This window comes from Pectinophora gossypiella, chromosome 14, assembly GCF_024362695.1.
Source record: "Pectinophora gossypiella chromosome 14, ilPecGoss1.1, whole genome shotgun sequence".
NCBI lineage: Eukaryota > Metazoa > Arthropoda > Insecta > Lepidoptera > Gelechiidae > Pectinophora > Pectinophora gossypiella.
In genome coordinates, this window is record NC_065417.1 from 7,875,341 (window position 1) to 7,889,500 (window position 14,160).

General features: G+C 44.6%; 1 protein-coding gene and 2 long non-coding RNA genes across 3 annotated transcripts; 2 read left to right on the top strand and 1 right to left on the bottom strand.

Annotated features, from left to right (window-relative positions):
* The first annotated feature begins 3,217 nt into the window (after positions 1-3,217).
* Positions 3,218-5,253, top strand: LOC126372364 (uncharacterized). The gene is made up of 4 exons (XR_007567153.1): positions 3,218-3,373; positions 3,469-3,954; positions 4,128-4,735; positions 5,139-5,253. It is a non-coding gene; the product is annotated as an uncharacterized LOC126372364 (long non-coding RNA).
* A 748-nt stretch (positions 5,254-6,001) lies between these two features.
* On the bottom strand, positions 6,002-7,860 carry LOC126372365 (uncharacterized). The gene is made up of 3 exons (XR_007567154.1): positions 7,290-7,860; positions 7,066-7,196; positions 6,002-6,139 (listed from the first exon to the last, which is right to left on the bottom strand). It is a non-coding gene; the product is annotated as an uncharacterized LOC126372365 (long non-coding RNA).
* A 915-nt stretch (positions 7,861-8,775) lies between these two features.
* LOC126372672 (uncharacterized) lies at positions 8,776-13,794 on the top strand. The gene has a single exon (XM_050018521.1). It carries the CDS (start codon positions 8,776-8,778, stop codon positions 13,792-13,794), a length of 5,019 nt encoding a protein of 1,672 aa, XP_049874478.1.
* The last annotated feature ends 366 nt before the right edge of the window (positions 13,795-14,160 follow it).

Consider the following 14,160-nt stretch of genomic DNA (forward strand, 5'->3'; position numbering starts at 1 on the left):
CATTTTTTCCGAGGTTGTCACAACATGAAATGTCATTTGGACCTATTGGACTCATTTTAACTCGGCCAAATACATAGTAACATACATAAGAAGATTTTACTTATATTTACCGAACTATTTGACACGGTCGCGTCAACTGTGTTTACGAGTGTCTTGTGTTCAGATTGTTTTAAGTGATAATTTAACAATATTTTTCCAAATAAATGGAAAGAAACTTTTATTTATATCAAATAATTGAGTGTCTCGACTGTGTGACATTATGTCTTGTGTGGTATGGGGCTGCAGCTCACATTCAGGAAGAAAAGAAAATAGCTAACAACTTCTGTCGTTTCATCGGTAAGTTTTTTGTAATTTTCTAGTGAAATGTGAACTGCTGAACAATTTTAGGAAAGTAATATGTTTTGCTGAATAGATTTGTAGCATAAAATATTTGAGATATCCATTATATTATACGTTTCATCGATGAATACGGAATTGATTTGAGGTTATGTTGATTGTCCATAGTGATGTACTAAAATTATCGATACTTTTAATTTTTAGATTTCCTGTAGACGATAACAAAGAGAAAGAATGGATAATTCGCATTAATAGACGAAATTGGATTCCAAATAAGTACAGCCGTATTTGCTCGAAACATTTTACTGCGGATTCATTTATGTGTGTTCCTAATTCAAAGTGGAGGCGTCTTCGAGACGATGCTATTCCTACATTGAACATTATAGATCAGACAGATGAAATGGTGTTTAAATTTAAATTTCAGCCTAGCCTGCATCATCTCACTGCTGGATAGATAGATAAGATATTTGTATCATGTTATCACAACACGTTTATACTATCTATCATTCAACTACATATTATTATGTACTTAATAAACTTAGTATATATACTAAGTCTGTAGTTGTTTTATGTCTAAACAATTATGAGTTGTACACGTTTTATATAAGTAAATTATTATTATCTTTGATTTCAGATATTAAATCCAAAAGTGTCGACTGGATTTACATGAAAAGGTATATCAAATAATTTTCTTTTTTTATATTTTTAACATGATATACATATATAGAGTGTATAATTCAACCAGCTGCACAATGCACTTAAATCAGATATATTTTACTTTTATTTTTATAGATTATTTTGTACATATACTATTTTAACATTATTATTAAACTTTATTTCAGTCAGTTCAAGAAGACGAGATGAAAAATTTAAAAGAAAAGCTGAACAAGTCCCGCCTCAAGATCAAACGACTTAATGAAAAAAAAAAAACAATGTGACAGGGTGTCACAAAGACAGTTTCTAAGCAAATTGACACTGTTTAGAAATTAATAAATTTGTATTTATTGTAAATATAATGTACATAATTAATAACGTGTGAAATAAATACTTGCTAATGAACAGATTTACGATCTAATTTATATTTCATTTTACCTCCTTTTCTTATTTACTCCTACTCCAACACTCCAGGTTGATACGAACTGCGCCCAATAAAGAATGTAATGAATGTTATAGATTTGTGTAAGCGACTTAGATAAATCTTGACTAAACCTTCCTTTACAAATACAAATATACTTTATTGCACACAACATACAATACTTACAAGTTTTGCACGAAAGATACAGTACACCACCTACCTACCTTTTACTTTCCCTTTCTGTTCTCTTATGAATACTTGTATGCCGTATTTTTTTAAGTATAATGCTATATCTAGTAGGTACGAGTATGGTAATCCTAGTAGTGAAACAGCTTGTAGCCCTAGTAAAGACCGCCATTTTATGTTTACAGAGTGGCACGTTTTTTCTGTAGGTATTTCCAGTCCATACTCTTTTCTATGTCTATGGCGTGACCCCATCGGGTCTCTTACCGTCTGTGCGGCTTAGACCCGGCGGCGGCGGTTCCAATTTGCACGGCACGTCGATCGACACCAGTGCACGGCGGATGACATCATAAATAAATTCGAATATTACAAAATACTTACCGATGAAACGATAACAGTTGGCTATTTTCTTTCCTTCCTGAATGTGAGCTGCAGCTCCAAACTAATATAAACCAGACAATATAATCCAAAAATGGTTAGATACTTACCTATCAGAGACAGAGTCTCCTTTCATCAAGAAGAAGATAATTGCATCCTACAAAAAGAAATCTTGTAAAAAAAATTTATCGACATTAATTGTAAGTAAATTTAATTTTATCGACATATTACTAAAGTGAAACCCAACACTAGGCAATGAAAAACTTGTGACAACCTACGAAATTACGAAACAATTTTTGTATATGCGTCTTTGTCTAACATTACGCCGGTTCCGTAAGATAAAGTAGAGCAGAATTATAGAGTTCTGTTGCTATTTTAGCCTTCCTTCTATGCTTTAGTTATTGTTCTGAGGATGCACCCATTTACTCCATTCCTCGACGCCCTAGATATAGAAAGCGGGTGATTGTCACGAAAAAAATCTGACATCAATTTGTGCAAGAATTTACTCTGATAACATGAGATCCAAAAAACAATCCATTAAAAATAAAATAATAAATAGCACTACTCATCATATTCAAATTCCCCTTCCAATTGAAAATAAATAAATTTTATAGGGTGAAAAGGGGAGGCGATTTAGGCTGAAAAAGGCTAAAATTGCTACAAAGCTACTATTTTTTTGGTTTTTCCCGAAGGGTAAGGCAAAGGGAACTATGCCCATACAGCCATGTCAAATTGAAAAATAGATTAATGAAATGATGAAAGGTGATGATGATGAAACCTAAGCCCCCACCCTCGAAGTAGACTCCTACTCCGAACCCCAAACGAATTAACTCAAAAGTCCGCATAAACTTTCGAGTTATGAAGCGGCTTCCTGGCACGAAGCGAAAATAGGCAGATACACTTTGTTTATTGAATACTCCGATATAATAACACTCGCAAATGTCTTCCGACTAACTTAATGCGATCATTAACCACAAAACACCACTTCGTATTAATTATTTAGATTATTCAATGAAGAAAGCAACTGTCCCAAAGCTACTAACTTCCAAGGCAAATCAATTTAAAAAAAAGAGCTGTCATGTTCTATAAATGCAATTTCCACAGAGTTTTTTTTTAATGGAACATTTCCGCCTGATGCGTAGCATCTCTACTTGGTCTGTGCATCTACCATAATCTACCTGTGGATTCTGTTCACACGTGTTCCTCTTCTATTCCATTTTAATTTAGGTTAAATTGATGTAATAATAAAAATGGTATACAATAATAAACTTCAAGAACTAGCGCTTAAGCTGTTCAATATAGATGCTGTGAAATTTGGTGAATTTATGACGAAGATCGGCATAAAGACACCGGTGTACCTACTTGGACTTGAGGGTTATAGTCAGCTATCCGGCTGTTATGGTAAGAAATCATACCCAATTTTGTACATTATGATTACATGTGGATGGTATTCTAGTCTATTATGTATACGGTTTAAAATTGGTTACTCTTTCTAGGACTTAATATCTACATATAGCAATCTATATGAGTTCGCTGTACTGTAAAAGACAGTAAATGCGATCATCTGTGTGGAATGCCGTACACTGCATTACCGGTCGCGACCTTGTTGAGCGTTCAAGCCACAAAGCCTATGTTGATGAGGAGAAAAGAAGCCAAGTCTTACGGTACCAAAAAAATAATAGAGGGCCATTATAGAGTTGGTCAAAAGTGCCTTATCATTGAAGATGTGATCACTTCTGGTTCCAGTGTGATGGAAACTGTAAAAGATCTGCATAATGAGGGTTTAGTATCCGATGAGGCAATTGTGATTCTCGATAGAGAACAGGGACGGAAAGAGAATCTTGAAAATAATGTCCAAGTTAAATCTCTATTTCTTTGTCTGGTTTGATTGAGATATTGTTGGCAAATTAAAAAATAGATCAATCAAGAAATAGCCACTAAAGTCCATGATTACCTGAAAGGTACTAAAGCTCCTTCAACAGGTAATTATCACAATTTCAATTTATTTAAACAAGTTGTCTAAGAAATTTATTATGTTTGCTTATTTCTTGTGATGTTTGTGGAGATTATATAATGTTAATACCTAGATAACATTAATAGCCTTCGTGTTGTGTATCAGTATTTACATAAATTTTATTTGCTTTTTCTTTTGCAGTACAACCAGTAAACCGAATGGCTTTTACATAGATATGAAGATAGATCAGAGCTAGCCACCCATTGTGAAGCAGCTATTCACCATAATGGCTTCTAAGAAAACCAATTTATGTTTGTCCGTTGACTAACAAAAAAACAACACACAACGAAAATCCTTGACCTGTTAGAAAAAGTTGGCGAACATATCTGCTTAGTGAAAACCCATGTGAAGATTTTTCAGAGGATTTTATAAGCAGTTTGAAACAATTGGTAGCACGGCTTAACTTTTTAATACTGGAGGACTGTAAATTTGCTGATATTGGCAATACTGTCAATCAATCTCAATCACAATAATGTCAATCTTAAACACTACTTTCAACTGGACCGTGTGGTGAATGCTTGAAACAATGCAGTGCCAGTGATATTAATGATTAACTTGTAACATCAACACATACCTAGCTCTGTGTGTGTCAAAACTGTAATGACTCCTACCAGGCGCGCAGTGCAGGCTGCACTGCCTGCTTCTTCTTATCCTTTTGACCTGCAGGACTTAAAATTACTACAAAAGTAATGTACCTATCTATGGAATGGAACTACAGAAGTACACTGAAGGAAGGCCTCCACAGCAAGGTAAATGTTATCAGGTATAAATAACATGGCAGCAACCAAACAGTTTAAACAGTTTATTGCCCAAGTCAAATTACTAATACACTTGATCCCGCTCTGGGTAGATACCTTACTTGTTGGTTTATTTCTTTAGATTATTTCAAAATACTTTATGATGTGACCCAAACAAAATCACCAGTTAGCAGTAACAAAAGGTGGGCTAAAAAACTTCTTTTACAAGCTCTTTACTGCTTTATCTCAGTTTTCACGAATATCATGGCATGCTAAATGTACTGGAAATGTGACGGAACCCACATTTTTTGTTTACATCTTTCTGATCATTATATTTGTTTCTGTCCAACCCGTTAGGAAATGTAAGCATGAATTGATGTATGTATGTATTCTAAATAATCCTTTTTTATTTCAGGTGATAAATCTTTGACTTTGACGTTTGCAAGTAGTCCTAATAGCCACTGCATCCTGAATTGTAATTATGAGCCACCAATAACAAAAAAGACGTCTGTGACATGGATCCCTAATGTACTCTCAGGTATGTAAGTACATTAAATATGAATGCAAATCTGTCTACCTATGAGTTATATATATAACAGCCTCCTTGGTCTAATGGTTCTCTAACCATAGCTCACAATCTGGAGATCCGGGTCTGATACCCGATGGGGACATAGTCAAAATCACTTTGAGGCTGTCAAGGTCCTTTGTATGGATAGGAAATTGCAGGCTTGAATCATCCAATTGTCTAAAGAAGTCAGATGATTCTGTGCTTCAGAAGGCACGTCAAGCAGTTATTCCCGGGCTATTTAGCCCAAACACCGTCACTAATCTGCAGTCGAGCAGCATTAGTACGCTTCATACCCCCTCCAGTTGATTTAAGGGATGCCTATGCCCAGCAGTGGGACATAATAAATAGGCTATGTTTGTTTCTTATTAGAATAATTATCTAAGCATTATACATGTTTTAGATGGTGACAAATAAAGAAAGAAGAACCCAGGAGTATAAAAAATACTTACATACATACCTACCATTGTGGTGCTGTACATACATACATAGTCACACCACCATACCAGGATGGACTGAGCCGAGCACTACCAAGAAGACCAACTGCAGCCTCTTGTGATGGACATAATGACCAGAGTGGTGACAGATAAGCAACCCATCACAAATATAAATATTTCTTTTTTCTGTGCAAGTTTTGATGTTATAAATAAAATACAATCAAAAAGTATTTGTAACAAGTATGTTTTATTACTGGTTTAGTAGGGAACAGAAATAAAATAAACAAATTTATTTTGTGTTTCTTCTACATCTGTGAGGTTTATTTGGGAACATTCACCAGTTTTTTCAGTTAAGGCCCTTGTTATCCTCCCATTGTTATGTAATCTGCTCGTTGTCACTCACAACTCCCAAATCTGAAGAGAAAACAAATATTAAAAATGCTGTATACACTTCCATCTCTCTAAACTTTAATAAATCAAGACAACATGCAGTCAGTTTTTTAAGATAGATACCAGTCCGTTACCTACATACATACACAAACAGCCTATATACATCCCACTGCTGGGCACAGGCCTCCCCTCAATCAACCAGAGGGGGTATGGAGCATACTCCACCATGCTGCTCCAAAAAAGAAAAACACCTCCACCAACCTGCATTGGAGTCCATTACCTAGCCCATTATAATACTGAAGAAGATCCCTTCCTTAGTTACTATTCTTCTTCTATCATGTGAGTTATGAGATGGATTACCAACCTCATCAACCCTGGTGTCTGGGTTATTATTGAGCCGCCAAGGGTCCGCCTAGTAAGTAGTAACCAAGACCAACAGCTTAACATGCCTTCTGAAGCACTGATCATCTTACATTTGGACAATCAGGTGTTCAGCCTGTAATGTCCTAGCAAAACAAGGAATACAAAGCAAATTTTTCTCCACCAGGATTCGAACCCGGGACCTCTGGATTGTGAGCACAACATTCAACTACTAGACCACGGAGGCCGTTATGTGTTTAGTTACTATGACTGGCATGATAAACGGTTTCATACATAGGCAAATTCACAAAGAGAGTCTTGACTCCGTTACTAATTACTTAAGTACCTACATAGGCATTTCATTAGATAAGTAAGCTACGTCAAGGGCCTTTAGTCTGGGACATCCGAATAGTCACAGCAGCAGGTTGATGAGGTTGGTCATTGATCTTACAAACCACATTAGAGAAAAAAACAGGATTAGCCGTTCCTCATCTGGCCGTCCTAGGCCTGAGCCTAATCAGCCGTAAAGGAAATCCACTTACAACGAGCAACACTCACTTAAATATATTTTTAACTAGGAATATGCTTACATGTTGCCATTGCTCCAAGATGCATCAAAATTCTTCCATACTATTGTTTTATAAACATTAAAAGAGTTCATCCTCTTATTGATTTTCTTTATAATTATGTCATCCCACTTAAGGTTTCTGTCAAGTATTGCCTGAAAATTAGTAAAAAATCTGATTAATACAAGTAACTCAGATTAATATGATGTCTACAAGTTCTTCTATGACATATTTTTTCGATCACTCACCTCTTCATCACTAAATTTGTAGTGCAACTGCTCAGGAGGAAATCTAATACAATCACTCCTGTCTTCAAAACTTCGTGCTCACCTCATGCTGGACTTTCTCTACTTGGTAATTTAAGGCTATTTACGTGTACGAATGAGTCCATATTAAAAGAGCTCAAGATCACGACGCGGCTCTCCTCAATATGCCGGAATCGTGTCCTAAGCTTCTTCGGACATATTATGCGGTCTCCGAAGCACAGTCTGGAGAAGCAGATCATCTTTGGGCAAATAGATGGCAAACGTGCGCGAGGAAGGGCGCCTACGAGGTGATCTGACATCGTGAAGAAGACGGTGGGCGGCAGCATACAGAGGGCGGTGCACGCAGCATATAGCCGTACCAAGTGGAAAACCATAACCTGTGGTCGCGATCCTCACTTCTACATATATCTTAATATATAGGATAGTTGTCTATCGATCGGCAACACTAATCGAAATTCTCGCAACCAAGGACCAAGTATTTCAATGATTCTAATACTTGGTCTTTGGTGCTGGTTTTCCCTTCGGGGGTTGGAAGGTCAGACAGGCGGTACCTTTTTTTAAAATTAGAACTGTTAAATTTCAGGTTAGGGATATTAATTTAATATTATTATTTTGATAAATCATCTACCCCGGATAGGCCTATCGATAACACGTTTTTGGCGATACTATTGATAAGCAATTTGCAATGCAATGTTTAAATTTTCAAAAATGCTGTATAATTAATGAAATGTTCGCTTTTGAAAAAATCCCACAGAGATGATTTAGATTAAATAGCAAATGGTTCAAGACAAATTATTATTGAACACTTAACATTATTTTTCATTCCTTAATATTATTATTTGAATAATTTGATCATGTGGTCAATTTTAATTGTGTGTATATGTCATTTATTTCAAATAAATTCCTATATCAAGTCAAAACCTGTCTATTCTGTACTTATGTGCCATCCTATGCCAACTACTCGTAAATTTGTTTCCAATCCAATACTTGCAATACTTGGAAGTATGACTCCAAGTACCTAATAACACATAGTGAATTATATTCTCATTAGACTGTGCGATTATGCTCAAACACTAAAATAAACATATTTGTAGCGGACGCCGCCACTAGAGCGAGACGGCGCCGCTAAAAAGGGACAGCGAAGGAAGCGCCGCCCCTAGAACGAGACGGCGATACTGTTAGAATAGGATAGCTATAAGATTAGAACGTAAGACCCACTAGTTGTGATAGCGAAATTAGTAGCTAAGGTGGATATTTATATGAAATAAATGAGTTAGTTTGGAGTTAGTTAGCAGTTGATCCGGAAATTTGATCGAGCCTTTTATTTCCCCGAGATCCTGAACATACAGTCCACAACAGTTCCTGGTCCTTCGAGCCGGATTCAGATCGCCGAAGCACTTCATCGTGGGAACATCTGGTGCCATCGCGGAACGCGCTCAGTACCTCCCTGCCATTTCACCGATCCGAGATGGTAGTGACCCGGAGTCAGAGCGACGCTGTGGAGCTGGAGGAACAACGCCGCGAGGAAGAGCAACGGCGCGAGACCGAACGTCTCGCCCTCCAACGAATCGAAGAGGAACGTCAGAGGCGGTTATCTCAGGCACCCCCCGCCTCACCGACCGTCGCGACGCGCTCAGTCCGCGAACAACCGACGACTAGCGCGACGATCGAACCCGCGCCCCTCACCGCGGGCGCCCCGCACCTCACCGCGGGCGCCCCGCACCTCACCGCCGGTACCGCGCCCCTCACCGTCGGCACCGCGCCCCGCACCGCCGCCCCCGCTGCGACACGACGCGTTGCAGATACACTGCGCGGATCGCTCGCGCCCTCCATACGTTCGACGAATGCTACTGCAAGACTACGCTTGGCTGAATTAGAAGCCGCGGAACAACTGGCGAAGCTTGAACGACGCAAGATGGAATTAGAAGCCGATTTGATTCGGAAGCGTCTCGCCGTCGAACAAGAGAACATCCAAGAGGAAGAGAGCGCTCGTCTGCAGGAAGAGGACGTATGCCTGGGACCCAATGACCGGGTCGATGACTGGTTCATGCGCATGGACGAGACACGGGACGAAGAACAGAAGCAGACCCGTTTCGAGGAGAGAGCCAGACGCCGCGCGCCGCTACGCTCCTCGCCGACACCTCAACGCGCACCACGTCATCTCTCACCGTCGCCTGAACGAGCGCGACGCCCCCGACAGTCGCCGGAACGTGTGCGACACCTCTCACCGTCGCCTGAACGAGTGCGACGCCCCCGACAGTCGCCGGAACGTGTGCGACACCTCTCACCGTCGCCTGAACGAGTGCGACGCCCCCGACAGTCGCCGGAACGTGTGCGACACCTCTCACCGTCGCCTGAACGAGTGCGACGCCCCCGACAGTCGCCGGAACGTGTGCGACACTTCTCACCGTCGCCTGAACGAGAGCGACACCCACTACGGTCGCCGGAACGAGACCGACACCCGTCAGCGGAACGAAGACGCCGAACCTCGAACGCGAAGCAAGGCATCGAGCAATTGGCAGAGGCACTCGAGCGGATGGCGCGACCACGCATCCGGAACGTCGAGCTACCCATCTTCAGCGGCAACCCGAACGAATGGCTGCCCTTCAAAGCAACAATGAGAGATTCAACACGTCTCTACAATTTGAGCGCCGCCGAGAACCTACAGCGACTACGGACGTGCCTACGGGGGGAGGCACGCGAAGCCGTGGCGGCACTGCTGTACACCGCAACCGATCCGAGCGTCATAATGAAGACACTGGAACAATGCTTCGGGCGCCCCGAGGTGCTGATCGACCGGGCGCTAGAAGAAATTAGACGACTACCGAGGTTGGGACCGTCTGCGATAGACCTCAATAACTTCGCGATCAAGCTGCGCAATCAAGTGTGCATACTGGAGTCCATCGACAAACGGGGCTTCATCCACAACCCACTGCTGGCTCGAGAAGTACTTGGCAAGCTCAGCCCGCATCATCGGTCACGCTGGTGTGACTACGCATCTCAACATGAAGAGGACAACGTTCCCGAGATCGTCATGATGTCCCGATTCCTGACACACGAGGCGAACTTAGCGATCTCCTTCATGTACGCCCCGAGTGCCAGCACCGTCGCCGCTGCTACTGCTCCCGCTGCGAACAGAAGCAAAGAATTAAAGGCCAGCACGAGTGGAAGATCATCATTGGGAAGAAAACCAGAAGCCATCTATAACACGAGCGAGCGAGCCGTCCAGTGCCCCAGCTGCGGAGACGATCACAAGTTGCCGCAGTGCCAATCCTACAAGGCACTGACAGTCAACCAGCGATGGGACTTCGTGAAGGAGAGAGGTCTCTGCTTCAAATGTGTCGCCTCGAAACATCGACGCATAGCATGCAAGGCGCGGGTGTGCGGCGTGAACCAATGTCGCCGTCCACATCACGCTACGCTACACGAGGACCCGCCCGCCGCCGCAGCCGAACCGCAACCATCGACGAGTGGCCCGGAAACAGTCATGTCGGTGGCCACTACCGCCACTGGCCCGAGGACTGTCCTGCTGAAGGTCTGCCCAGTGATCGTGAGCGGACCACGGGGGGAGGTCTCCACCTACGCCCTACTGGATGAAGGCGCCACCGTCACTCTTATTGACAACGAGCTGGCGGAGAGCATCGGCGCAAGTGGACCCACACAGCCACTGAACCTGCGCGGTGTGAACATGGCGCAACAAGAAGAGGAGAGCAGATCAGTCGCGGTGCAACTCCGAGGCAAGAATGAACACGCACCGTACGGAATAAGGGCACGCACAGTGAAGAACCTTATTCTACACCAGCAGACCATCTCTAAGTCGCTACTGAGAAAATACAAGCACCTACGCCTGGACAAGAACGAGATGTGCTACGAGCTAGCACGCCCTAGAGTCCTAGTGGGGACAGACCACTGGGAATTGATCGTGTCCCGTGAACTTCGAGTTGGCGGCCCGAACGAACCCGCCGCATCAAGAACGCAGCTTGGATGGGTGGTACACGGATCCGTACCACGCAACACCATCATACAACAAGGGAGCGTGCTGCATGTCTACGATGTAGAACGACACGGGGACACAACCGACCAGTACGACCGACGTCTCGAGCAACTCGTCGAGGCGCACTTCAAGATTGACGCACTGGGTGTCAGTCACAAACCGCTCGTGGGCGTTGCCAATCAGCGCGCTCGGGACATCGTGCAGAAGACGATGAAGAAGATCGACGGGGCCTACGAGGTTGGACTTCCATGGCGTCGTGACGACGTGACCATGCCTCCAAGCTACGATGCAGCCTTCCGACGTCTGAGAAGCATCGAGAGGAAGATGGACGCTTCACCCGACTTCGCCAAGCAGTACACGGCCCAAATGGAAAACCTGCTGAACAAGGGCTACGCAGCACCATGTGACGGTCATGAACGAGCGAGCACCGTCAGTTGGTTCCTGCCACACTTTGCCGTGCAGAACCCCAATAAACCAGGAAAACTACGCCTGGTTTTCGACGCCGCCGCACGCAGCCACGGTGTCTGCCTGAACGACGAGTTACTAGAGGGACCGGACCTGCTACTGTCACTGCAGGGGATCGTATTCCGGTTCAGAGAGAGACCAGTCGCCGTCACTGCGGACATACAAGAGATGTTCCTGCGTGTGAAGATCCGCCCAGAAGACCAACCCGCCCAGCAGTTCTTGTGGAGGGGAAACGACCGGGAGAATCCGCCTCGCTGCTTCAAGATGACGAGCATGATCTTCGGCGCGGCCAGCTCACCCTTCATGGCTCACAGCGTGCGAGACCACAACGCGCATGCTCACGCGCACACTCACCCACGTGCGCTGGAGGCCATCACACACAGTCACTACATGGATGACTTTGTGGCGAGCTATGAAGACATCGAGGAGGGCCGCCGAACCATCAACGAGGTGATAGAAGTCCACGCAGACGCCGGCTTCACTTTGCGCGGGTGGAACTCCAACTACGAGGGAGTCCTGGACGAAGTGCCCGTAGAGCTTCGAGCGACCCAACCAACGCAGCTCGGTGGAGAGGGCCACGCCGAGCACAAAATACTTGGCCTCTACTGGAACGCAGGTCGAGACGAACTGGGGTTCAACACGTCGCTCAATAGAGTACCGAACGAGGTGCGAACACGAAGCCGCGCGCCTACGAAGCGAGAAGCTCTCAGTGCGGTCATGAGCATATACGACCCGCTGGGACTCCTGAGCCACTACACGATCCGAGCGAAGATCATCCTTCAGGGCCTATGGCGTCTTAAGTTGCCATGGGACGAGCCGATCCCGGAAGAAGAAGCCGGACAATTTATGAGCTGGTTGGCACAGCTGGAAGAGGTCGCCCGGCTACGACTACCACGATGCTACGAGATGAAGAACCATCAGCGCATCGAGCTACATATCTTCTGCGACGCCAGCGAGCAAGCATACGCGACGGTGGCCTACTGGAGGATAGTGCGCTGCGACGGAAGCATCGGGGTCACTCTGGTTGGCGCCAAGTCAAAGGTGGCGCCGCAGCGAACACAAACGATCCCGCGACTGGAACTACAAGCCGCCGTCATCGGAGTGAGGTTGGCCGACACGCTGAAAAAGGAACACCGCATCAAGATCGACAGTGTCACCTACTGGACGGACTCAGCGACGGTGATACACTGGGTGCGGAACGACGCTCGGCGCTACACCCCATTCGTGGCGCACAGGCTGAGCGAGATCGCAGAGCTCACCCAGAAGGACGAATGGCGATGGCTCCCCACTACACACAACGTAGCCGACGACGCCACAAGATGTCATGGGACTACAATCAGCGTGAACGACCGCTGGTTTCAGGGGCCAGACTTCTTATACGAGTCACCGGAACACTGGCCCGCTGAACAGTCATCGCACATCGAGGAGGAAGACGTCCTTCACACTGGGACACGCGATGGACAGAAGGAGGACTGGCTACCTGACCCTGGTCGATTCTCCAAATATGAAACACTGATCAGAGCGGCGGCACGGGTACTGGCATTCATCGACATGTGCCGCAAGAAGAAAAAGAACCTGGAAGTGGAGCACTTGGAACGCGCCGAACGAGCACTCCTGCAAAGAGCTCAGCATGAGAGCTTTAGCGCTGAAGTAGAACGGACTCAAGCAGGGCGCTCCATTCCATGCGACGAAGCCGACCGACGAGCTTGGCGAGCAAGCCAGGCCCTCGCCGACCATTTCTGGCAACGCTGGCTGAAGGAGTACCTGCCGACACTGGTACCTCGAGGCGAGCCTACGAACAACGACGCCGGGCTGAAAGAAGGAGACATCGTAGTGGTAGTTGACCCGACACTGCCACGAAACGTCTGGCCAATGGGGGAGGTGATTCGGACCTTCATCGGACCTGACGGCGGGATACGAGTCGCCGACGTCAGAACCAGAACGGGAATCTTCAGGAGACCAACGAGGAAGCTCGCCGTGCTGATCAAGAAGGAGGCTTCGCAAGCTACGCCGGGGGGAGAGATGTAGCGGACGCCGCCACTAGAGCGAGACGGCGCCGCTAAAAAGGGACAGCGAAGGAAGCGCCGCCCCTAGAACGAGACGGCGATACTGTTAGAATAGGATAGCTATAAGATTAGAACGTAAGACCCACTAGTTGTGATAGCGAAATTAGTAGCTAAGGTGGATATTTATATGAAATAAATGAGTTAGTTTGGAGTTAGTTAGCAGTTGATCCGGAAATTTGATCGAGCCTTTTATTTCCCCGAGATCCTGAACATACAGTCCACAACAATATTTATTTACATATTGAAATATTATAATTATTGTTTTAGCATACGGAGCATATGGTGGTTTTTTTGTACCTTTTAATCAAACAATTTCGCATAGTATATC